This window comes from Giraffa tippelskirchi, chromosome 6 (genome assembly GCF_054371585.1).
Source record: "Giraffa tippelskirchi isolate mGirTip1 chromosome 6, T2T-mGirTip1v1.2.pri, whole genome shotgun sequence".
Classification (NCBI taxonomy): domain Eukaryota; kingdom Metazoa; phylum Chordata; class Mammalia; order Artiodactyla; family Giraffidae; genus Giraffa; species Giraffa tippelskirchi.
Window position 1 is genome coordinate 164,649,537 of NC_137280.1, and position 25,711 is coordinate 164,675,247.

Below are 25,711 nucleotides of genomic sequence, written 5' to 3' on the forward strand. Positions count from 1 at the left end.
ATCCAACTATTAGCAAATAATGCATAACGCGCTGAAGCTTCCAAAGACTCAGTCTACACTCCATTTTCTCTGCATCTGAACAACTGTCTAAAATCAGTTGCAACAAAGGAGTCAAGGATCTCAAAGCAACTCAAGTTTAGAAACACAATGAGCACACAGATTGACCTAAATGAAGGCATGAACCTTTACTCTTCTTCTTAGAATTTGGAGGAATTAAATGCGTTTTTCTTTTTTTTTTTCTTTTTTGATGTTTACAGTGATTACATTTATCTAAGCAACATACATACATGTTCAGTTGTAAGATGTTAACTAAATTTCTGTGACAAATATGCGTTTTTTTTTTTTAATACCAAGAACATTATAGAGTTAATGCAGAGTCCTAAGGATAATCTAGTAGTCACTAAGTTTTCTTAAAGTCTTCACTTTAGATGCTGTTATTTCTAGCACAGGTAAGCAGGCAGAGTCTTTCATATGCTCAAACACTGGAGTCTTTGGTTGCTACCATATCAGCTGGCTTGCAAACAAGAAGCCAACCATTTTAAGAATGTTTTAAGTGAACAACTTGCAAACCCCAGGGATGGATAAACCCTAAGAATGCACAATTGTGAGCATTTACAACCATCACAACTGTGGCTGAAGACTGTTCATGCCGTTCTTCTGAAATGAGATCTCAAAGCAGTATAGTTCAAAATAAAAGATTTTAACAAAAAATTGGCATATGCAATTTCTCCACCAGTTTGTGTGTGTCAACCATTTAGTGAACTTTTCCACTTGAAAAAATGCAATAGAAAACTGACACCATGTTTCACTATCTCAGTTAATATTCACAATTACAGCGGCTACAACTCAGGACACAATGCTGCCCAGAGCCAGTTTATACTGAAATTAAGTTCTTTACACCAAGTAAATGGTTGTCCACAACCACTGGCTAGTGTACATATGAACTAAAATTTCTAGATTTGGGGAGAAACAAATGCTGCTCCAATCATCTGCTCTGCTTCTTCTGTTCCTTGATTCATGCTTAGAAACCTTTCATGTTACTCTTGGTTTTGTCGGTTTGCTTGCCTGTGGGGGTTTGGGCCTGCTGACCCTGCCCACTTGAAGAGGCTGCCTGCTGTGCTGCTTTCTGCTTTAACATTGTCCAATCAAATGTGTAGTCATATTGGTGATTCAGGGTCCTGAAAAGAATGCGGAATAGCTGCCTCAGGTACATGTAATCCGGGGCTTCCTCAAAGCGCAGCCCACGACAATAGTTTAAATACATGGCAAATTCTGCAGGAAATCCCTTACATAAAACTTCAACGGGTGTGGACATCTTCTTTTCGCTAATTTTTTCATATTTTTGCTTCTTTGTTGCAGCCTTTAGTCCTTGCCATGGAAGGCTGGTTCTATTAAAATACATCAAAACATATCCTAATGATTCCATGTCATCTCGGCGACTTTGTTCAATACCAAGATGTGCATTGATGCTAGCATACCGAGCAGTGCCAGTGAGATTTTTATCTTCTCTGTATGGTATGTGTTGCCTTGTCCTGTTGTCTCTGTACTTTTTGGCCAAACCAAAATCAATAAGGAATAACTTATTACAGTGACGCCCAATACCCATTAGGAAGTTATCTGGTTTAATGTCTCTGTGTATAAAATTCTTTGTATGCACATATTCGATTCTACTGATCATCTGGTCAGCTAACATAAGTACAGTTTTCATTGTGAACCTTCTTGAACAGAAATTGAAGAGGTCTTCGAGGCTGGGTCCAAGAAGATCCATAACTAGCACGTTATAGTCTTTTTCCTGACCATACCACCTTTGAACTGGTTTGAGATCCAGAAGATTTTCACTAGAGAATGACACTCTATGCTGCTATTTGGCTACTGCAAGGAACTGGAAAATCAAGTTGTTTTTTTACTTTGCTGCACCACCACACAGCACGTGGGATCTTAGTTCGCAGACCAGGGATGGAACCGCACCCTGTGTACTGGATGTGCTGAGTCTTAACCAACGGACCATACCAAGGAAGTCGTATGTGGGGGATGCCAACCCCACCTTGAAGAATCTTATAGAGTTTGCTCTCGTACAGCAACTGGGGATGCCTGGCCTTCTGGATTCTAGCTTCACTGCCACCTCCTCGCCGTTGGTGATGTTGATCGCCAAATAAATGTCCCCGAAAGAGCCAGACCCGATCTTCCGTACCAGTTTATATTTCCCTCCGACGATGAATTCGGCCTTGGAGCCGCTGCTGCTCGCCATCCTGAGAGACGAAAATGGAGGCTGGGGCTAAGCCCCGACACCTCTAAGGGGAGGATAGAGGCCTCTAGGGCTCGACCACGAAGCAAGGCTGTGGAGAGCGGCAGGAAACAGAAAACGATGGCTTTTTTTCGGCGTTATACGGTCCAGAATCGGCCAAGGGGAACCTGATCACCGCTGCTGTCAGGTTTTTTGGCCAGGCCGCAGATTGTTGAAGGAGTTCTGGCGGTTACCAGGCTGAGCCACTTGTTTCTGGCGGCTGCCGCTGCCTCGCTTTCCCGGTGACGTCGCGGGCTGGAAAAGGAGAGCGGTGAAGCTAGGGCGGCGATACAACTGCCACCACTGCCGCCGGCTCCCGCCCGGAGGGACCCCTGTCACTTCGCCGACGCCGCCATCTTGTTACTCCGGCTCCAACCAACACAAAATGCCCCCAGTCCCCGGGAGCCGCTTCTTCACAGCGCAGAGCACTGTGGGAAAGGCTAAATGCGTTTTTCTTAATCCTTTATCCAGGGTTACTGTTTCTCACGTCCAAAGAGTATGCCTCCTTCACACTGAAAAGCAATGAGTGTGTTTGAAAAGGTGGGCAACTTCCAAACAATGGTCTGTAACTTATCATTGTGCTTTCAGTGCTCAGAGAAATAAACTTTATTAACAACGATCACTTACGCTAATTCTCTTACAGACGTGTACGTTGTGTGCATGTGCACGCTCACGCACACACACACACTCACACACAACTCCCTCCTCTGGCACAGTTCAGGGACAGTAAAAAAGTCAAAATGGTTCAAAGTCCGAAAAGTCTGTGTCTCCAGATGCCCACCTAAAATCAGGATACAAGGATTTTCTCTTCTTCCTACATAACAGGAACCAGTAAAGAGTACAACCTTCAACTTCTGTGCAAGGTTCCTTCTTCATTCTCGTTCTGTGCAACTTTGGGCAGAAGGCTTAACCTCTCTGATCTTCCATCTCCCGAGCCTTAAAGTCAGATTAATGCCCAACTCACACGCGTGTGATAAGGACCGAATGCAGTACCTTCAGAAGCCTATCACACAGTGCCAAGCAAATAACATGAGTTCACCGACACACTTCACGTGTGAAGATTCTCTGCACCACTGTATACTCTGGGGTGAACATTCTTCTGTACATTTAGGAAGAAACTAAGCAACCAAATTAAACAGAGAGTTGAAGTTAAACTACTAAATCATATCATCTGTTCTTTTTCCCCAGAATCTATTTGAAATCAAACCACACAGGCATTTCAAAAGGGACCAACACTCATGAAGCAAAAGCAAAGTTGTCAACTCACTCATTATGGATAGAGAAACTGAATACTTTGTACAGCCTTGAACAACAGGGTCTTTAGCAATCCAGACAAAAATTCTTCCTGTTCAAGCCCCATATCAGAGAAAAAAGTAGCTGGAAATTTCTCTCTCCCTAGGAGTGGCCCTTAACCCAGTGCCCAAGGGGTTGGGGAGGATGGTCATACCAGCTCCACTGCCCTGATCTGAGCACCTCCAGGGTGTGGCCTGTGGTGTCTCCAGGGCCCACCTGCAAGACTGAGCCAGTTGCCCTCTGCAACTTCATTTGGTGTCACGTCCTTGCTGGGCTTGCTTCCTTTCTGGCCTTGCACTCCCAACCTTCTATCCGCTTTCCTGAGCAAACTTCCTAGTAAGTCACATTCATACAAATGTGTCCTCTCAAGGTCAGCTTCAAGGGAACCCAATCTAAGATACACATCCATCCTGGGACACTTCTGGGCTAAAACAGAGAGGCTGTGCCCATTCACTCAGAAAGTGAAAGTTGTTCAGTTGTGTCTGACTCTTTGTGACCCCATAAACTATATAGTCCATGGAATTCTCCAGGCCAGAATACTGGAGTGAGTAGCCTTTTCCTTCTCCAGGAGATCTTCCCAGCCCAGGGATTGAACCCAGGTTTCCCGCATTGCAGGCAGATTCTTTACCAGCTGAGCCACAAGGGAAGTCCATTCACTCAAGGGTATGGTGATAGCTAGAGAGAGATGATGATCCAGAGAGAGACAATGGAGAGGTCGCTGTCCTCACTGACATGTGTAAGACCCATGAATGACCCACACCTGCATTTACTCGGTGCCAGACACAGCTATTAGTGTTTTATCCACGTTAACCCATCTAATTTCACAACAACTTCATGAGAGGTGGATACTGTTATTATACCCACTTTAAGACCAAAAGTGGTTAGATGACTTGCCCAACTATACCCAGCTAATAAGAGGCAGACCTGGAATTCAGACTGTCAAGAGTACACACTCCTACCCTCCGTGTCATTCAGCCTCTTAGAGAAGTTAGATCAGCTTGGCCACAGGATGAAAAATGGATACTATTCAGCAATTTCCACAGGATTAGTAGTATATTCAAGGTGAAAAACCCATGAACAGGAATAGTTAAGCTACAGTTCTAATTTTGTTTTAATACAACATCTTAACAAACTTGCATCCTAAAATTAATTACAAGCCCATGAGTATGACTTCCCTTTTAACTGTATGCCCCCAATTTTCCAAATTGATTTTTAATTTTTGTTTTTGAGATACATACCTGCTTCTTAATTTTCTACTATGTTAAATGACCAAAGCCACTTAATTTTTATTTTAATTCATTAAATTTTTAAATAAATATTAATTTATTAAAATTAAATACACATCCTGAATTAATTAAAAGCATTAATACACAATTTAAGTTCCCAATAAAATTTTGTAACATCGTATGTACTATAATAGGCAATACTGCACATTCTCGGTCAGAAGTTTTCATTTCAGTAAATATCATAACGTACTCCCTTGTCTCAAAGGTATCTTTGAGATTTTCTTTTTATTCTGTTAATCAGTGACCTTTTAGCAGAAAGCAAATAACATTTTTCTGAAAATCCTTTGATAATAAAATGTCATGAAGTAAAGAATCTAGACACACCACAAATATCCTATGTCATCATTATAAACGTCTAGGCAGATACCATCTCATATTGCCTCAGAAGAAACTCACAATGTTATGACATAGGAGTGCATGACTTTTAGGTCTAAACAGCATACCACGTGCATATGTCAGTCCTTTGGCTAGAATCACCCTGAAGAAGTAGATGGCATACATCCAATCCTTCCTATTCCTATACTCATTTGTCAGGAATCACAAAGAAATACATTGATTAAAAAGAGAAGAAAAAATATAAAAAATATCAAAGGCAAACCTGTAAGGTATAGTTGTGTGCAATGTTACTTTATTACGATGGTTCCAAATCCAAGGAGAGTAGCATGCCCCTTTGGGTGCATCTGGAGGTCATATGGGAGAGTTGTGATTTTGTGAGTGCGTGTGTATAACTTTGCTACAGAATTTTTTCTTTCATTATCCTTTATAATAGAGTGTACATAATATCAATATTTTGAAACTATAAAATTTAACATTAAATGTCATTAAAAATTGCTTGCTGTTAAAAAAAAAGCAGGCATATTCTAACAGAATTTAGAACCACCACTTCATAACAACAGAAAACACTCCATAAAAATGGCTAATTTCTACAGACAAACCCTCAGAATATTGGATGGAATCTTAGTGGCATCATCCAAGGATATCTGTCTGGTGCATCAGTTCTCTCTATAACACCCCCAGTCACATGCTCTCTTCCTGATCACCTCTTCAGTTCAAATGTTTAAAAAGAAAAGCACAAGTCTTTAATGTCTCAATGGAAAAGACATGAAATTACTTCTTTCAGCATCCTCCTTGCCATGTATGAATAAGAACACACATCAGAACATGCCCCTGAATTGGTGGTGAACATATTAAAAGGTTTTTTGCTGGAAACAGAATATACATTGAAATATGAATATCAAACCAAGTCAACTACAGAGAGCTTCTTTTCTTTTTTTTTCTTAGCTTAAGAGAAGAATTTTTTCCTTGTTTCTCAGATAAATGTACAAAAATAGCTTGGAGGCATCTCATACCAGTTGATTCATATAGCTTTTACATGCCAATGTTGCCTCCACATCCTATGTTAATAATAACTGACAGCCTATTTATTTGCTACTGGACAGCAAGGAGATCAAACCAGTCCATCCTGAAGGAAATCAATCCTGAATATTCATTGGAAGGACTGACGCTGTAGCTGAAACTCCAATACTTTGGCCACCTGATGCGAAGAGCTGACTCGTTGGAAAAGACTCTGATGCTGGGAAAGATTGAAGGCGGGAGGAGAAGGGGGTGACAAAGGATGGGATGGTCAGATGGCATCACCGACTCGATAGACATGAGTTTGAGAAAGCTCCAGGAGATGGTGAAGGACAGGGAAGCCTGGCAAGATGCATCCCATGGGGTCACAAAGAGTCGGTCACGATTGAGTGAATGAACAACAATAATTTTAAAAGATCCTTATTGGATATACATATATGTGTAACTGATTCACTGTGCTGTACAGCAGAAACTAACACAACATTGTAAATCAACTGTACTCCAATCAAAAGTAATTTAAAAATAAAAGACCCTTATATTATAAAAACATGGCAGTTAAAAGATTATTTACTACCTGACACAGGCACACCTTCACACATATACATGCACGTGCATGCACACACACACTCATACATATATACCAATTGTCCAATACTATTATTTAGGTCCAAGTTCAAGTGAGACCAATACTTCTTCCTTTCCCTTCACTTTAGATTCCACTGAGAGTCCACTGTGCTTGCAGCTGTCTTCCATTCTGTTCTCTTCTCTAAATATGTGCCTTTGCTCTGTCCTGGGGTTTTGTTGCATTTTTCTTTTGTCTATGGGAACCCCCTCTCCATTCTCCCCCAGTCTGGCACCCTCAACTCCTTTCTCCCGCTTCCTTCCACCCTCTCTCTTTTTGCCACCCCTTTTCCTTGACCATCATCTGGACCCGAGGCATTGTTAACCTGTTTGCTCTTATTTCTGTCTTTAGGAAAGTATGTATATTCAAGTGGACTATCAGAGCTATGCCGTTATTTAAGTTATTTAACTAAAAGAAAACCTCCTCTCTTGAACAAATATTCCCATCCACCAATGCAACACCACAGAATATCTTGTGGGCTGTCACAGTAGCACCAACGGCATGGAGACTCTCCGTGTAATGTACATGGGACTTTACTTTCTTGAAGTGACTTTCAGCCAGGGGCCTCTAAATGTTTTCTGTAGTTACTCTTCCTGTTAGCTAATCTCTCCCTCACCATGTACCACACCCTCAAAAACGCTTCTTTTAACTCAACTATGAGGCCTCCTTACTCTGCTTTCCATGAGGATTTTGCTAAGTTTTAAGGATTTGGGATTTTTTTTACTGACGAATTATGTAAATAATTATTATGAAGAAAAATTTAATGGCCCCTCAAATCCCACATATTCAAAATCATTGTAATAACTTGTTTTAAAGGGCAATTTCAATTTAAACTATGCTGATTTAAAGATAAATTTGAAGCAAAGAAAAATTAATTAGAGGAAATTTTCCATATGAGTTCATCAAGAAAGAACACTTCATTTTCTGAGGCACTTGATAAAATGACTAAGCAAATCTGCACAAAAGCTGGATTGCAAAATACAATGGAATTTTAGGCCATTCAAAAAATAAGAGGTTAAATAACTGTAAAGAAAAAGGTTCTGGATTCAAGGTCTCTAAGATCCCCTCTAGTCTTTTTCTGCCTCTTGAACAAAGAGACTCAGTCAAGCCCTCCAGGCCTGAGACCACAGGACAAGACTTGATGAATTTCTTCAGTTTTAGAAGAAAAAAAAGAAACTAGTTACTCAAATTCTGGTGAAACTGGTGAATTCAAGCTCAGATTTGAGTCTGCCCGTGTTTCATAAGGGTAGCCTGCTATTTTACTGTGACACTACTAAATTTACCCAAGCTCTAATAGCAAAGCAGGGTAGAAACAATGGCTTTATTTTTACACAATGAACTCTTAAAGATATGCTCTTAATAATGGTTATATTAGTGAAGGAAAAGTGTGTTATGTGATAGATGTTCTACTTAGGTATATACAGATAGCTTAAAGCATTTTTCTATGAGCATTCAGAGATTCACTCTCCTCTTCCTAGATGGAGCCCAGGACAAGCTCAGAACTTTAACAGCTTTCAGAATTCAGAAATGAAAAAGCAAAAAAGAGAAAATGAGACATTGACTACTAAAGCCTTCAGGAAGAAATGGGTAACCAGAAATAGCTTTATAATTAGTAAGTAAATTGAATCTGCCAAAACCCTTCCCACAAAGAAAACTCAAGGCCCAGATGACTTCACTGGCAAGTTTTATCAAACATTGAAGAAGAAATAATATGAATTCTACATAATTCTTCCAAAAAAAATTGAGGAGGAGATATTTCCCAACTAATTCTGAAAGCCAGCATTTTCCTGATATTAAACCAGATGAAGACATTCCAAAAAAAAAGGAAAGAAACTACAGACCAATATGTCTCAAGAGCATAGATGCAAATTTTAAAACAAAATTTTAGCATGTCAAATCCAACAACATATATCAAGTGTGGTTCTCCCAGGAATGCAAAGTTGGTTTAACACTTTTTAAAAGCAAACAATGTAATTCACTATAATAGCAAACTCAAAAGGCAAACCCATATGATAATTTCAACTGCTGCCCTAAAAAGCATTCGAGAAAAATCCAACATTCATTCCCAATAAGCAAATAAAAAGAAATTCTCTCAGCTTAATAAAGGGCATGGAAGAAAGGCAAGAAGGACGGGAATTGTAGCCAACACCACAGTGACGAAAGATAAACGCTTTCCCCTAAGATCAGGAATTAGACAAAGATGTTCACTCCTCACTTTTATGTAGCACTTTGCTAGAAGTTCAGGTCAGCACAATAAGGAAAGAAAAGACATCTAAAGTGGAAAGGAGGAATTAAAACTGTCTTTATTCACCCATGACATAACTGTCTACAGAGAAAATCCAATGAATTTACCAAAACAGTTATAGATTAATTATATGAATTTAGTAAGCTTTTAGGAGACAGCGTCAGTGTACAGAAATCTATTGTGATCTTCACATATCTGCAACAAACAATAGGAAATTGAATTTTAGAGAAAAACACTATAAATAGTAGCCTTAAAAAGAGTGGTCATATAAATATGATAAAAGATGAGCAAAATTTCAATACTGAAAGTTGCAAAACAACGCTGAGAGAAATCACAACTCTGAACCAACAGACACCCTGAGTTCATGTGTTGGAAGACTCACTGTTGTTAAGAAGTCAATTCTCCCCAAACTGGTCTGCAGGCTACACAACCCAACCAAAATCCCAGCAGAACCTTTGTGCAGAAATTAACAAAGTAAATCGAAAATTCACATAAAAATACAAAGGACCTAGGATCCATATAATTTGGAAAAAGAAGAAAAAAGTTAAAGACTAAAGCTGATTTCAAGACATCATAAATTTACCAAATTCAAGACAGTATAGCATTGGTGTAAAATAGAGCAGTAGATCAATGGAATAAAATAGAGAAATAAACCCACAACTACAAGGAAAGATAATATGCAAGGAGGAAAGGTAATTCAGTGAAGAAAGTATAATTTTTCAATAAATGGTGTGGCAACAACTGGATATCCTATGTAAAACAATGAATTTCAATTTATGCCTCACAATATCCAAAAAGTGAACCGGAAATGAATCATAGGTCTAAATGTAGAATCTAAAACTACCAGAAGAAAACATAGAATAAAACCTTTGTGAACTTGAGTCAGGCAGCCTTCTTAGATGCAACAAAGACATGATACATAAAATGTTTTTAAATTAATGCATGGGCCTATCAAAATGAAAACCTCCACTCTTTGAGAAACAATGTGAAAAGAATGAAAAAAAGAAAAAAAAATTACATACTGGGGGCAAATATTTGCAATTCATATATCTGATCAAGGACTTGAATCCAGAATAAAAGACTCATCAAACTCAGTGATAATTTTTTAATCTAATTTTTTAAAGTAGGCAAAAGTTTTGAACAGACATTTCACAAAAAAAAAAAAAAGATATATGGATAGCATATAAGCATACATAAAGATGCTCGACACCATTAGTCTTTAGAGAAATGCAAATTAAAACCACAAGACACACCCCACATCTATTAGAGCTGTGACCATACCACCCGCTGGTGAGGATGCCAAGATGAGACTCTCACACATTGCTGGTGAGAGCATAAAATGGTAAAATTACTGTGGAAAACAGTGTGGCCTTTTCTTAAAAAGTTAAACACCTGCTTACCACATGACCTGACCATTTCACACTCAGCTATTTAAGCAAGAGCAGTGAAAGTTTATGTCTCTTCAAAGATGTGTGATCTGAATGTCCACGGTAGCTTTACTTATAATAACCAAAATCTGGACACAACCCAATGTCCATCAACAAGTGAAGGAACAAACAAGCTGTTGTATATCCATACAATAGAATACTGTTTGCAATAAAAAGAAAGAAATAATTGATACCTGCAACAGGGATGAATCTCAAATAATCATGCTGAATGAAAGAAGCCAGAGCAAGAAAAGTCAAAAGAGAGAAAAAGAAAAGAAAAAAGTGTCTTCTTAAAAAACAACACAGGGGAAAACTACCAGGTATCATTCTAGATTATTCACTATAAATTCAAACAGTTCTGCCACACATCCTTATTTTATATAAACATGCCAAATAAGCTGATCAGTTTTCTAATAACACCCTCCCAACCCTGAATAAGGGCTTCCCTTGTGGCTCAGTTGGTAAAGAATCTACCTGCAATGCAGGAGACCTGGATTCAATTCCTGGGTCAGGAAGATCCGCTGGAGAATGGACAGGCTACCCACTTCAGTATTCTTGGGCTTCCCTAGTGTCTCAGCTGCTAAAGAATCTACCTGCAATGCAGGAGACCTGGGTTCAATCCCTGGGTTGGGAAGATCTCCTGGAAAAGGGAAAGGCTACTCATTCCAGTATTCTGGCCTGGAGAATTCCCTGGACTATACAGTCCATGGGTCACAAAGAGTCAGACACGACTGAGTGACTTCCACTTTCACCCCTGAATAAAAAAAGGAAAAGCAGAACATGATCCCTGACAGCTGTAAAGCACTCTAGGATCTATTGTTGTTGCTGTTAAGACACTAAGCCATGTCCAACTCTTTGCAACCCCATGGACTGCAGCACATCAGGCTCCTCGGTCCTCCACCATCTCCCAGAGTTTGCTGACATTCAAGGCTATCAAGTCTAGAGTCTAACCCAGAGTTAACAGATAGTTCTTACTACTTGACTGACACACCTGTACATTCTCCAGACCCTGGAAATGTGCAGGTGATCATTTACCACTTATACTGCAATAGAAATTTGACTCAGATTTGGCTCAACACATTAACTTTTTCTTTAGAAGTCTTAGGGAGCAAAAATGCATATAATTTCAAGAGTTTTGATTTAATCCACAAGGACAGCTATGGCCATGTCAGCAAGTTCAGTACTCAATTTGTGAGCTATATTGGAATTTCAGGTGGAGTTTGCAGACATTACATGGATCTTGTGCAGACAGATCGCAGTAGGTAGAATTTTAACGTGTCCCCCATGGTATCCATCTGGTTTACTCCCATAATTATGTCATCTTCCATGACAAAAGGAATTTTGCACATGTAATTAAGGTTACTACTCAGTTAATTTGAATACGAAGAGATTATCCAGGAGAGCTTATGCTAATCCCATGAGCCCTTTAAAAACAGAGTTTCTCTGGCTAGTTGCAGAAGGGAAGTCATGGAGATCTGGGTATGAGAGAGGTTCTCTGCCACTGAGATGAAGGGGGCCATGTGACAAGGACCTGTGAGCAGGCTTTAGGGACTGAGAACAGTCACTGGTCAACAGCTGGACACGGGGCCCTCAGTCCAACAGCCACGAAGGAGTCAATTCTACGAACAGCTGGAAGGAGTTTGGAAGTAGATTGTTCCCTTGAGCCTTCAGCTACCAACCCAGTCTAGCTGACACCTCAATTTCAACCTTGTCAGATCCTAAGTTGAAAATCCAGTTGAACCTACCAAAATTACTTTTGACTACAGAACTGTGAGATAATAAAACAGTATTGTTTTATGCTGCTAATTTTGATCATTTTTTCCACAGCAATAGAAAATGAATATACTTTCTGAATCACATCTCTGGAAAGTGGTGCACAAAAATTTACATTTAACAAGCTTCCAATTCTTTTGTATGCAGAGTAATGTTTAAGTCCAATTGAACTAGAAGAACATGATCACAGAAATGAAACAGATGTTTCTGAACTTGTCTTTCAAAGCTTGAGAGGCCAAACCCATTTAAAATTTGAATACTGTTTTTAGTTAATTCCTTGATGATGACATTTTTCCCCATCACTATGATGAAGGAAACACTTAAGATCATTTGGGGCTTCCCTCATAGCTCAGTCAGTAAAGAATCTGCCTGCAGTGCAAGAGACCAGGGTTCGATCCCTGGGTCCAGAAGATCTCCTGGAGAAGGAAGTGGCAACCGACTCCAGTATTCTTGCCTGGAGAATCCCATGGACAGAGGAGCCTGGCTGGCTACCATCCATGGGGTCACAAAGAGTCGGACACGACTTAGCAACTAAACCACCACCAAGATCATTTAATCCATCTTCCAGCCTCTAATCAAAGCTGAACTATGTTCTGGTCAAAATTCATTCTTTTTATTTTCAGAAGATCTTTAGTAAATAGACTCACTCTCAATAATATGATCCAGGGCACAACATCACTTTCCTATCTGCACAATCTACCTTTAGAGGAACTTGAAATTCTCTTTAATGTCATTTAAGTCAATCTTGTCTTACAAGATCTTGGAAAAGATAGTTAGCAGCTGGTCATGTTCCTTTTATAAATATGTTATGTCCTTTATTTCCTATGTGGATGGTTGAGTAGTGATGTGCCCATTCCGAAGTCAACTGTGATTGGTCCAGATTGAGGCTATATATAGTCTCCACTGATAATCATATAAAAGGTGGGCATGCAATCCAGTTCTGAGCAAAAGACCTAGAATAAGGCCTCTGGAATGATCACGGGGAGGATTTTCCTCCTTGGTAAAAAGGGAGATGTGTGAAAACATTTACCACTTGTTCCCTACTAAAAATCACAAACAAAATTATACAGATGCCAAATCCGTGTGGTATTCATATCAGAACTCCTTTCCCTAATCTTTGCTGCACATCTTCCTCAGAAAAGTTGGACCACATGTAATATAACAGAAATAATTCTGCATATAACACATCCAGAAACACAAGATAACTGAAATTGCTGGAGTCATCCGATGTCATGATGATCTAGATGAGAAATATGAAGAGCACCTTAGCTCTTAATGACTGATGAGTTGCCAAACTGACCCTGGAATCTCAAAGTGCCCCATTAAATGAGATTTAAAACCTCCTTCCTATTGAAGTCCTTTTCAGTTGGTGTTTTGATGCTTCCTTATAACCAGTGTAGTCTAACTCACTTTCATATCACTTAACATTCCCAGAAAACTGAAGGACATACTTGATATTCAGGAGTTATCATCAGTCCCTCTTTTTGACCTGTTCCTCAAACCCGAAATCCCTAAGATCCTCTAAGGACCAGCAAGGTGGCCCTCTGCCAGGTTAAGACATCAGACATGGGTAGTCTAGAGGAAGTAGTGACTGCCACCTCTCTGTCTCATAAAATTTCCCAGAACCAGCAGGCACCGCTGCTGAGCTCAGACTCATATTTCCCAGAAACACCTTCTGAAGGTGACTTCAAAGTAGACCATTAAGGACACAGCAAGTTGGAGCAAACCTGAACTCTACCCAGAAGAGAACAAGTTGGATAGGATGAACCCCAACCCAATGAGTAGAGGAACTGCTTCAGTTCCTCTAGGCTGGGGGTGACCAAGGCAGGGAATTGAAACCAAGCCTCTTGTTGACTGTTACCTGCCAACCCAAGAAGATGTTCCCAGGGCTGTTTTACAGCAGGAAAACCAGATTTCCAAGGAAGAGAAAGGTTCCAGTTTATTTTTTTTGACAAATCAACTTCGGTGAACACAAGAGGAGAATACACAACATCAGTATGCAATAAATATGAATTCTTTTACTCATGAATAAAATGTGATGAGAAAATTTTGTAACTAAAGTACTTGGTATTCTTTTCACAATTTACAGTTTTCCTGGCCTCAGCCTTTCTTTAGTTTGTGAAGCATTTAGCGGGATTTACAGAGAATGGAAGGAAAGTGGACCTGAGAGGCGTTACTATGACAGGCTCAATGGCAAACTGAAAATAGCATAAGAAAATGGCATTTACTTTGGTGAACTTGCCACGACCTGGAGCCTTGTTTTCAACTCTGCCTGATCAGAATCAGATTCTTTTGGCACACCACACTTACAAATGCTGAGCTGAAGTGAAGAGCTCATAGCTTCATTGAGTTAGACAAGAAACTAACATTGAGTTAGACAAGAAAGAAATTTTCTCTTTCTCTTGAAGAGAAAATTAGAGATACCAAGGAAACATTTCACGCAAAGATGGGCAAAATAAAGGACAGAAATGGTATAGACCTAACAGAAGCAAAAGATATTAAGATGAGGTGGCAAGAATATACAGAAGAACTATACAAAAAAGATCTTCACAACCCAGATAATCAAAATAGTATGATCACTCACCTAGAGCCAGCCATCCTGGAATGCAGTCAAGTGGGCCTTAGGAAGCATCACTACGAACAAAGCTAATGGAGGTGATGGAATTCCAGTTGAGCTATTTCAAATCTTAAGAGATGATGCTGTGAAAGTGCTGCACTCAATATGCCAGCAAATTTGGAAAACTCAGCAGTGGCCACAGGACTGGAAAAGGTCAGTTTTCATTCCAATCTCAAAGAAAGGCAATGCCAAGGATGTTTAAACTACTGCACAATTGCACTCATCTCACACACTAGCAAAGTAATACTCAAAATTCTCCAAGCCAGGCTTCAACAATACATGAACTATGAACTTCCAGATGTTCAAGCTGGTTTTAGAAAAGGCAGAGGAACCAGAGATCAAATTGCCAACATCCGCTGGATCATAGAAAAAGCAAGAGAGTTCCAGAAAAACATCAATTTCTGCTTTTCTGACTACGCCAAAGACTTCGACTGTGTGGATCACAATAAACTGTGGAAAATTCTGAAAGAGACGGGAATACCAGACCACCTGACCTGCCTCTTGAGAAATCTGTATGCAGGTCAAGAAGCAACAGTTAGAACTGGACATGGAACAAGAGACTGGTTCCAAATCGGGAAAGGAGTATGTCAAGGCTGTATTTTGTCACCCTACTTATTTAACTTCTATGCAGAGTACATCATGAGAAATGCTGGGCAGATGAAGCACAAGCTGGAATCAAGTTTGCCAGAAGAAGTATCATTATTGTCATCTCAGATAAGGAGATGACACCACCCTTATGGCAGAAAGTGAAGAACTAAAGAGTCTCTTGATGAAAGTGAAAGAGGAGAGTGAAAAAGCTGGCTTAAAGCTCAACATTTAGAAAACTAAGATCATGACATCTGGTCCCATCAGTTCAGTTCAGTTCAGTTCAGTTCAGTCGCTCAGTCATGTCTGACTCTTTGTGACCCCATGAATTGCAGCACGCCAGGCCTCCCTGTCCATCACCAACTCCTGGAGTCTACCCAAACCCATGTCCATCGAGTTGGTGATGCCAGCCAACCATCTCATCCTCTGTTGTCCCCTTCTCCTCCTGCCCCTAATCCTTCCCAGCATCAGGGTCTTTTCTAATGAGTCAACTCTTCGCATGAGGTGGCCAAAGTATTGTAATTTCAGCTTCAACATCAGTCCTTCCAATGAACACCCAGGACTGATCTCCTTTAGGATGGACTGGCTGGATCTTCTTGCAGTCCAAGGGACTCTCAAGAGTCTTCTCCAACACCACAGTTCACTTCATGGCAAATAGATGGAGAAACAGTGGAAACAGTGACAGACTTTATTTTGGGGGGCTCCAAATCATCGCAGATGGTGACTGCAGCCATGAAATTAAAAGACGCTTACTCCTTGGAAGGAAAGTTATGACCAACCTAGACAGCATATTAAAAAAGCAGAGACATAACTTTGCCAACAAAGGTCTGTCTAGTCAAGGCTATGATTTTTCCACTAGTCATGTATAGATGTGAGAGTTGGGCTATAAGGAAAGCTGAGCACCGAAGAATTGATGCTTTTGAACTGTAGTGTTGGAGAAGACTCTTGAGAGTCCCTTGGACTGCAAGGAGATTCAACCAGTCCATCCTAAAGGACATCACTCCTGAATATTCATTGGAAGGACTGATGTTGAAGCTGAAACTCCAATACTTTGGCCACCTGATGCAAAGAGCTGACTTCTTGGAAAAGACCCTGATTCTGGGAAAGATTGAAGGCAGGAGGAGGAGGGGACAACAGAGGACATGATGGTTGGCTGGCATCACCTACTCGATGGACATGAGTTTGAGTAGGTTCTGGGAGTTGGTGATGGACAGGGAAGCCTGGCATGCTGCAGTCCATGAGGTCACAAAAAGTCAGACATGACTGAGCGACTGAACTGAACTGAATTGATGTGAAGAGCATAACTGACACATGGATATCAAAATCCACCTAGATATAATCAGTACATTTCCTAGTACAGGCACAACTATGGAAGACCAAATAATAAACCAAATGTGGTTGCACAGGCATGAAATCCGAACAAAGAGAATTCATTGACAACTCCGAATTTCAGAGGAACAAGCATCCATCATGTGGATGGGAAAGTCACAAGAATTGAAGTTTCCATGTTAGTCTTCTTGAGCAGTTCTTAGGCAGCCTCTCCAAAATTTCTTCTCAGATTCTCCCCTATACCCTATGTAGGTTTTGGTCTGATCAACCATCTCCCATCTGACTGGCAAATTATTAACCTTTAAATATATTACTTCTTCAGTTAGTTTATAGTTAAGTCCCACCAAATCTGGAAGCATCATTCTGATATTTCATCTCCATGCTCTATGTTGATTTTATACTTTCCCTTGGGAGCCAAGCCTGTCTCCAAGTTCTCTGCATAATACTTGGTGGTTACCTGCTGGGCACCTCCTAAATATTACCCCCCACCAAAAAAAAAAAAAAACCACTACATGTACCAATGGCAGAGGAGAAGGGGACGACAGAGGATGAGATGGTTGGATGGCATCACTGATTCAATGGACATGAGTTTGAGCAAACTCCAGGAGATAGGGAAGGACAAGGAAGCCTGTCATGCTGCAGTCCATGGGGTCACAAAGAGTCAGACACGCCTGAGTGACTTAACAGTGACAGCCACACGGATGTGGTACTCACAGTGGAATTCCTTTGTTTAACCCATGCTCCAGCCTCAGCCTCAGAGAGGTTGGACCACACATGCAGCTAAACAGAAGAAAACAACTAAAACACGATCTTTTCAAAAGAACATGCAACAAGGAACCCTGGAACCATCATGGCCACCATTCCCCTGACATTCACCGCTATGTCCTTTCAGTTAGTCCTTAAAAATATCCCCAACCCCATCCAACTACTTTAGTCATGTCATCCCTCCCGCCTCCACCCTGACACCAGCACACACAGGTAAGTACACCGCAGATGCGCATGCCCAAAGTCTCGCTCAGTATAACCTCAACTCCCTTGTCCTCTCTGGGAGAGAAATTCATACAATCCTATTCGATTTCAGTTCACATGCAGCAATGACGAGACTTTCAATCACTGGGTACATCACGAAAGCTTTTTGGCTATGCACCTGGATACCTAAACGTACCTCCGTTCTCCTCAAAACAATAGGCTTTCTCAAAAAAGGAAAAAAATTTTGTCTCAAAGTCTCACTGTTACACAGACCTAAGACTTGATCTCTTGAAAGGAACTTTAAAAAGGCCCCTGAGCCCTCCAGTGGAAAAATTATGAAAATGTTATGATGCACCCTGGAGGACTCTCCTAAAGACCGGTGAAAACAGAACAAAGTGAAGACAGTTCATAGGCTTGAGGTTTTCAAGTTCCTGAACTTTCTGTAAACACAGTCAGCCCAGCGGACAATGGTAACCACTGTCCAAGCATTCCAGTGGCAGGAAAAATCTCTTCCAGGTCATGTCCATAACAGAAAAATCCTCACAAATGTATTTACTGTGCCCTAAGACATTTCTTTTCACAGCTATAGGTTTCAATAAAGAGCTTAGTTAAAGCTATTGTCCCAAACATATCGGATGAGTTTATGTCTGGATTTGAATTATAAAATGGAAAAAGTCAATCATAAAATACCAATGGTAGTCACTCTTAGAGGTCTGTAATCAAAGACCAAATGTTTTGATTCAGAGAAGTTATCTGGCTTGGGCTAAAGATCTTCAATGAATTTCCTCATAATAATTATTATCTCTTGCCATTGGCACTTCCCTGCACTGAGGGACATAGATGACTGGTTACATGTTGTCTTTTGATGGTTTTCGGTTGTTGGTCAAGACAGATGACCTCTTCTCCTGTGAGGCTCCTAACATTTGACTGTACCACCCTATCTCCCTCTTCATTGTAGTCACTAAGCCAGGAGCCCAAGGAATTGAATATTTTGAGCACAGGCTTAGAGTCTTATCTCCATCTCATTATTTCATCCATTCAATTACACACTAATTCACAACCCATCCAGTAAATATTTATTGGGTGCCGTAAGTTTCTATCCTTCTGAAGTATAGACTCTTCATGGAGTGAAGACTCCAAGAGTGTAGACTCATTTAATCATACATTTACAAACAAGTTACAAGAAGGAAAATCACCAAGAGCCTTGAGAATACATATCAGTGAGAACCCAACACAGTCTGAGAGACAGGAAAAGATCTTTTTTTGAGAATCTAGTATTGAAAAGAGATATGAAAGAGCAGGAGGAGTTAATTAAGCGAAGATGAATAACAAGGAGAAGGCCATTTCACAAAAGATGAGCATGTGCAAAGGCCCTGAGGTACAAATGCCATGAGTCCAGGGTTCAGTGGAAGACAACGCTGGTGAGTCCCTGGATTGCTGCATCAGCCTCCTCATCTCTCTGTTTACACTATTTTCTCTATCCCCAGCCTGTTCTCAACCCAGCAGACATGATTCTTTTAAAATCTAGGTCAGATCATGTTACTGCTTCACCCCAAGTCCTCGAATGCTTCACATGTCATACTGTGGAAAAGCCAGAAGTGCTCACAAAGAACTACAAGACCCTCCATGACTGAGCCCTGTGCTATCTCTGCCCACTCCACCACCCACTCCCCTCCCACACTCACCCCTCCAGCCACCCCGGCTCCTCCGCATCCCCAGCACACCCAGAAAGAAAGTTTAGTCGTTCAGTCGTGTCCAACTCTTTGCGACCCTGTGGACAGTAGCCCACCAGGCTCCTCCGTGCATGGGATTTTCCAGGCAAGAATACTGGAGTGGGTTGACATTTCCTTCGCCAGAGGATCTTCCCGACCCCCAGGGATCAAACCCGGGTCTCCCACATTGCAGGCAGATGCTTTACATTTTAGCCACCAGGGAAGCCCACACGCACCCATGTCAGGGCCTTTGCTCCAGCCATTCCCTCTGGCCTGCCCTACTTTTCCCCTGGATATCTTCATGGCTGAAGCCCTCACCCTTCACATCTTTGTTCCAATCTCGTTTCTTCAATGAAGCCCACCCTGTCCACCCAATTTAAAAATGAAAACCCTTTCCCTAAACTCCAGCACTCTACATGCCCCTGTTGCTGTTGAGTCACCAAGTCCTGTCTGACTCTTTTGCAATCCCATGAACTATGCAGTCCACCAGGCTCCTCTGTCCATGGAATTCTCCCGGCAAGAACGCTGGAGTGTGTTGCCATTTCCTCCTCTGGGGGATCTTCTTGACCCAGTGATCGAACCACATCTCCTGCATTGGCAGTGGGAGTCTTTACCATCTGGGCCACCAGGGAAGCCCTTGGCATGCCCTCACCACGTTCTGCTTTTCTTTTCACTGAGGCACTCATCAGCTCCTAACATTGTGCTGCTCACCTCGTGTGATCCCATCTACTCCCTTCATTTCATCCACCACCCACATGTGGGATCTCAAAACCACCACTCCCTCAGGGTATACCTGATGACCTCAGAAAGACTTAGACACAGGTACCCAGATCCCTGCTAGCTCAGCCTCTTTAATAGCTCATTGGAACCAAAGCCTGAAGTCAGCCTTCCCTCACCACAGGCTTCACCTCCCCCTGCATTCACATCTCTAACCACACCAGAGTTCACGTTGTTCCTCCACTACAAAGCTTTGGCAGCTCCTTAGAAGCCTCTCTGGAATCTCGGATCCAATGAGCATCAGATTTACAGACTCTACCTCTTAAACATTTCTTGTCTGCACCAGTGTCTCAGTGTGATTCCCCTTATCTCGTCCCTTCACTATCTCAGGAGCATCTGAAATACTACCAAGTCCAACATCTACATTACTGCCACCCAAACCACCACAGAATGATACAATTTTCAGCTAGCTCAGTTAAGTTCAGTCGCTCAGACTCTTCAGTCATATCAGACTCTTCGTGACCCCGTGGACTGCAGCGCGCCAGACTTCCCTGTCCATCACCAACTCCCGGAGTTTATTCAAACTCAGGTCCATCGAGTTGGTGATGCCATCCAACCATCTCATCCTCTGTCATCCCCTTCTCCTCCCGCCTTCAATCTTTCCCAGCATCACGGTCTTTTCAAATGAGTCAGCTCTTCGCATCAGGCAGCCAAAGTATTGGAGTTTCAGCTTCAGCATCAGTCCTTCCAATGAATATTTAGGACTGATTTCCTTCAGGATGGACTGATTCAGCTAGTTACTCCTTTCCTTAAAAGTCTTCAGAAGAAAAAGCTTGAACTGGTAAAGCCTCCATGACCTAGTTTCTCCCAAGTCTCACTAAACACAATCCCTGTAATTAAAAGTCAACATTCAGACCTGAGCCTTAAGGGAATTAGCCTTAAACGTCATACCTTGTGTACATAAGAGACTTGCATAGAGTAGACATGATGCTACTCCGGTGTCCACACACAAGTTCAGGAATGACAGAACCAACCTTAAGGTGAGCTCTCCAAAGACCCAGAGCTGATAGCAGGTTTGGGCTGAGTATCAAGATCAAGGCTGAATTTCAATGCATCCCTACACTCGAGACTATAATTTTCAGTCTATTTCTCTGTCTCCGCTATCACACTATGGACCCTTTGAGGGCGGATGCTCTAAAGTAGCTACCTAGGATAGTGTTTGACAAATAGTGAATATTCAAAAAAAAAGTGCTTTAATATTCAATAAACTGGCCTATCAAATCAGTGCAGGCTCCGTTTTGGGAGATATCTGTTCGCTGCATGTACCTAGACAGACTCAAATTCAGTCATGCACCCTGAATTCTTAGCAGCACACCATTTTACACTTAATCAAAACAACCCTCTACCTTTAGAATCTCTCATCATTGTTTTATTATCCACATTTGTTTTCATGCTTATAGCTTATATTCTAACCAGTTAAATCCTAGTATTTCCTTCTTTGTTGTGTACACACACACACATACCCCTGCTCTTTTCTTCCTGTTAAGGAGCACGTGTTAGAAAACTAATAGGATGCTTCATTCTATAAATTTTATTTATTGCATTTTATTTGAGACCAACCAGATACTTCATTTTTTTCCTTTTTTTGGGCACTTTGTTCTTATTTACAGATTCTTGATCGGGATTCACAAAACCAAGGAGGTGCTATAATATAATATTATACATTTTTTTTAATATTATACATTTCCTAACTGTCAAGTGATACAAATATTAACAGTTTGAAAAGTCAAAATGGGTATACTTCCATGAACTGCAAAATGTAAAACACAGTTTCACAGTTGCACCTCAGAAAAGAATTCTAAATTTTACTGTACCATCTTTGAGCTGTAATTAACCATTTTTTATGAAACTTTACATAAGGTGCTGCTCTGGACACTGCCATCAATTAAGAAAAATGAACTAGCCAGATATCTCAGACATATTATCCTCCTTCCTATTTAATAAGCCCTCTCCATGTGAGAGCTGTACCAAAAACATGAACATCAGCCCTTCTTTGCACTGGTCAAGACTCAGGATGACACATGTCCCAGGACAAAGTGGTATTTACAATGCAGTTTCTCATGGTCTCCAAAATAAGGACAGTGCCATTACTCTTAGAACATTTATTGACAGAGGTCTGCAGAGGAAGGTAACTGTAGAACCCACTTCCTCATTCCTTGATCACACAGCAGTCTAAGAACGCCTAGACTTGGAGACGTCTGTGAATTCACAATAGTCAGAAGTCTTAAAAAGCGGCCTGGATGACCTGACACACCAGGCCTATGCTACATCAGAGTATCTTCCTGCTCCAGCTTGCACAGACATAAGCCAGAGTTTTAGGGAGAAGTAAAAGCATCTCAAAGAACACACCACTCTTGCATTAGACCATCAACAATTTCCTAACATTCATACCACTTTAGTAGGCCCAGGTTCTCCCTCAGAACACAGAGCCTTGGCAACTGCTGAAATTATTTTCCCCCAGTTTAAATTCTTAAGAAAATTTAAATCCTTCAGATTTTAGCAGCTGTAAAACTCCATGTACACTGGCATGACAGTCTATTTCTACCTGGCACCAATAGTCATCAAACACCTACATGCTACTGTATAGAAATGAGTCATTTCCTCCTCTGGGGGAGATTTAAAGCCCAACTCTGCAAAGCAAAATAGCTTGAAGAGCTAGAAAGTTACATGCTTACCAAAAAAGGAAACGCTGAGCCATAGTCTCTCACTGACTGAAAATAGGCAGAGAAAATAAAATTACAAATGGAGTGTAGGGTTTAATGAACATCAACACCTTTATGAATCAAAACGCCTACGCAAAAAGGCTTAGTGAGGAAAAAGTCCTCAAAAAAATGCCTGTAACAGTGCATTAAAATTAGCAGCCCTCATTGTTGAAAATGCAACTCGGTGGCAATTTTCAATTAAGAAATGAATAGATTCATCTCTAACCAACAAAACCCAGATTAATTCTCTAATTTATTACCTCATGCTTTATTTTCTCTCCCTTTTGTGTTCCCCACTTACTTCCGGTGAGGCATTAATGAATAAAAGGAAAAGCAAACAAGAGAAGTATGGTGCAGACTCAGTCACTTAGAGATTTAATTGGGATTCTGAAAATTTTCTAATGGCTGGCATCTTTTAAAAGTCAGTGTTTTTTTTTTTCTTTTAACAGAGAATTCTTAAATTATTGAACTGTGAGAAGCAGTAAAAGAGTACTCTACTGAGGCAGTAATAAATTTTCCAATTCTGGCCTCACATGTAATAGTGCAAAACTGGAAATAACAGAAGTGTCCACTAACAGATATATGGATGAACAAATTGAAGCATAACTATACAATGGAACATTATTTGGCATTAAAAAGTAGTAAGACATTAATACCTGAAACATGAATAAATCTCAAAATAATTATACTGAGTGAAAAACTACAGCTCCCCAGAAAAAATACATCGTATATGATCTCATATATGAAACTGCTGAAAATGCAAACAATCAACAGTTACATAAGTTAGACCAGTGGTAGCCTAGTGAAGGGAAGGGAGGAAGGAAAAGGGGGTTAAAAAGTGGCACAGGAAACTTTCTGGATCCAAAAGATATTTCTTATTTGTTATCATGAAGATTTTTACCTATTTAAAACTCAAGCTATACACTTTTGACAAGTGAAATTTATGACAATGCTACAATAAAGCTGTTTTTAACAAAAACTATCTGCTCATAAGATGTCACTCCCACATAGAAGTCACTGAAGTTCCTGTCAAAATTAGAATTTCTAGGGGTTTCGGTTCAAGATGGCGACAGGACCCTGAACCGACCTTCCACTACACACTGAATCTGTAGCTGTGTATCGAACAACTTTCTCTGGATAAAGATAATTAAAAATTAGCTGAGCAAGTCCTATACATCGGATGAAGGAGAGAAGGCCCACGTCAAAGTGGGCAGGAGAGAATGGGACACAATGTGGCCATAAAATATGAGAACGAGGGAAATACAGCTTTATTACACACTGACCTCTTGATGCTGTAGCAATGAGGGACTGTGAAAGTCATTAATAAAGAAAAGTCACAGAAAATCCCCAATGATAAGAAAAGATGCAAGTGGCTTAAAACAGAAAAAGAAATGAACAACTGTGAAAGAGGAAAAATGTAAGAGGCTACCATTTTCAAACCCACAACAACAGATGGCACACATCTCTGGTCCTGGTAAGAAGGGGAACATAAAGTGTTTTGCTTTTTTTTTTTTACTTTTGTGTGCTTCTCCACGTATATGTCTTATTTTACACACGCGCACAAATAAAGTTTACAAACTTGCGAAATGTGGCTTACAATCACCAGGGAGGTGGGCAGTGAAGGGAGAAGTTGTAGAAAGAGCACAGGACCTCTAATGCTACTTATGGTGGAAAAGGGAAGTGCATGTTGGAGGTCCCCGAAGGAAAATGCAACTGAAGTGCACAGAATTCAGGTTGTTCAGTCACTAAGTCGTGTCCGAGTCTTTTGCAACTCCATGAACTGTAGCCTGCCAGGCTCCTCTGTCCATGGGATTTCCCAGGCAAGAATACAGGACTGGGTTGCCATTTCCTTCTCCAGGGGATCTTCCCGACCCAGGGATCAAACTCACATCACTTGCTCAGCAGGCGGATTGTTTACCACTGAGCCACCTGGAAAGTTCCAGGGAATATAGGGAGGAGCCTAAAAGTTGGGCCTCCTCTCTGCTGAAAATTACTACCTTTTTTAAAAACAAAATTTTTGTTTGTAAAATATTTATCATACATATACTCTACTAGAACTTTTATCTGTCATCAGAATATTATCAGGAGAGAGGATAACTGCTTGCCTGGAATAATTTGAAGAGCTCCCTCTAACCACAAGAATTTAATAACTCCATTCAAAAAAAGAAAAAGGGACAATGTATGGCATGCTCTAGTTTAAATTTAATTGAAATTTAACTGAGATACAGTTGAACAATGTACTGCAAACACAGATGCTGTATTAAGTATCCCTCTTATATTAACCTTCCACAGTGATTCTTTGTCTTTGCTCTTTCTCAATGAAACATGCTTGAGAAAAGTTACTAAAGAAGTGACCAAATTGACATATATCCTTTTATAATTATAGGACACATCATTAGAATAAAGCTTTAAGTAATCTGAAAAGAAACATCTAAGTCCAAACTAAAGTACAAAGACAAGATAAATACAAATTCAAGGGTTCTGGAAAGAATATATCTTATTTCATTGTATATGAAACATTGTGCTGGAGACACAGGGAATTGTAAATTTTCTATTTGAAAGCATAATCCAGCATCTTAATAGCAGTCAGCCTAGTGTTCAGTCTGTAATTTTCATGGTTGATAAATATAGTCTAAGCCACAAAGTACCTATCATTATATTAACTTTTTCTTGAACCAGCAATAAATTCCTAGTTTTTATTAACTCAAGTCAGACAATTTCACTACTCTTGCTACAC

At 40.5% G+C, this 25,711-nt stretch overlaps 2 protein-coding genes across 6 annotated transcripts in view; both read right to left on the bottom strand.

The window, feature by feature from the left end:
• The window catches only part of MCTP1 (multiple C2 and transmembrane domain containing 1), a 544,348-nt gene that overhangs the window by 489,381 nt on the left and 29,256 nt on the right, over positions 1 to 25,711 (bottom strand). The window lies entirely within an intron of this gene.
• Positions 166 to 2,709, bottom strand: LOC145509599 (casein kinase I-like). The gene is given in 3 exon segments (XM_081498750.1): positions 166 to 1,805; positions 2,011 to 2,104; positions 2,107 to 2,709. Coding segments are annotated over 3 exon segments (1,020 nt in total). The 5' UTR covers positions 2,249 to 2,709; the 3' UTR covers positions 166 to 1,021.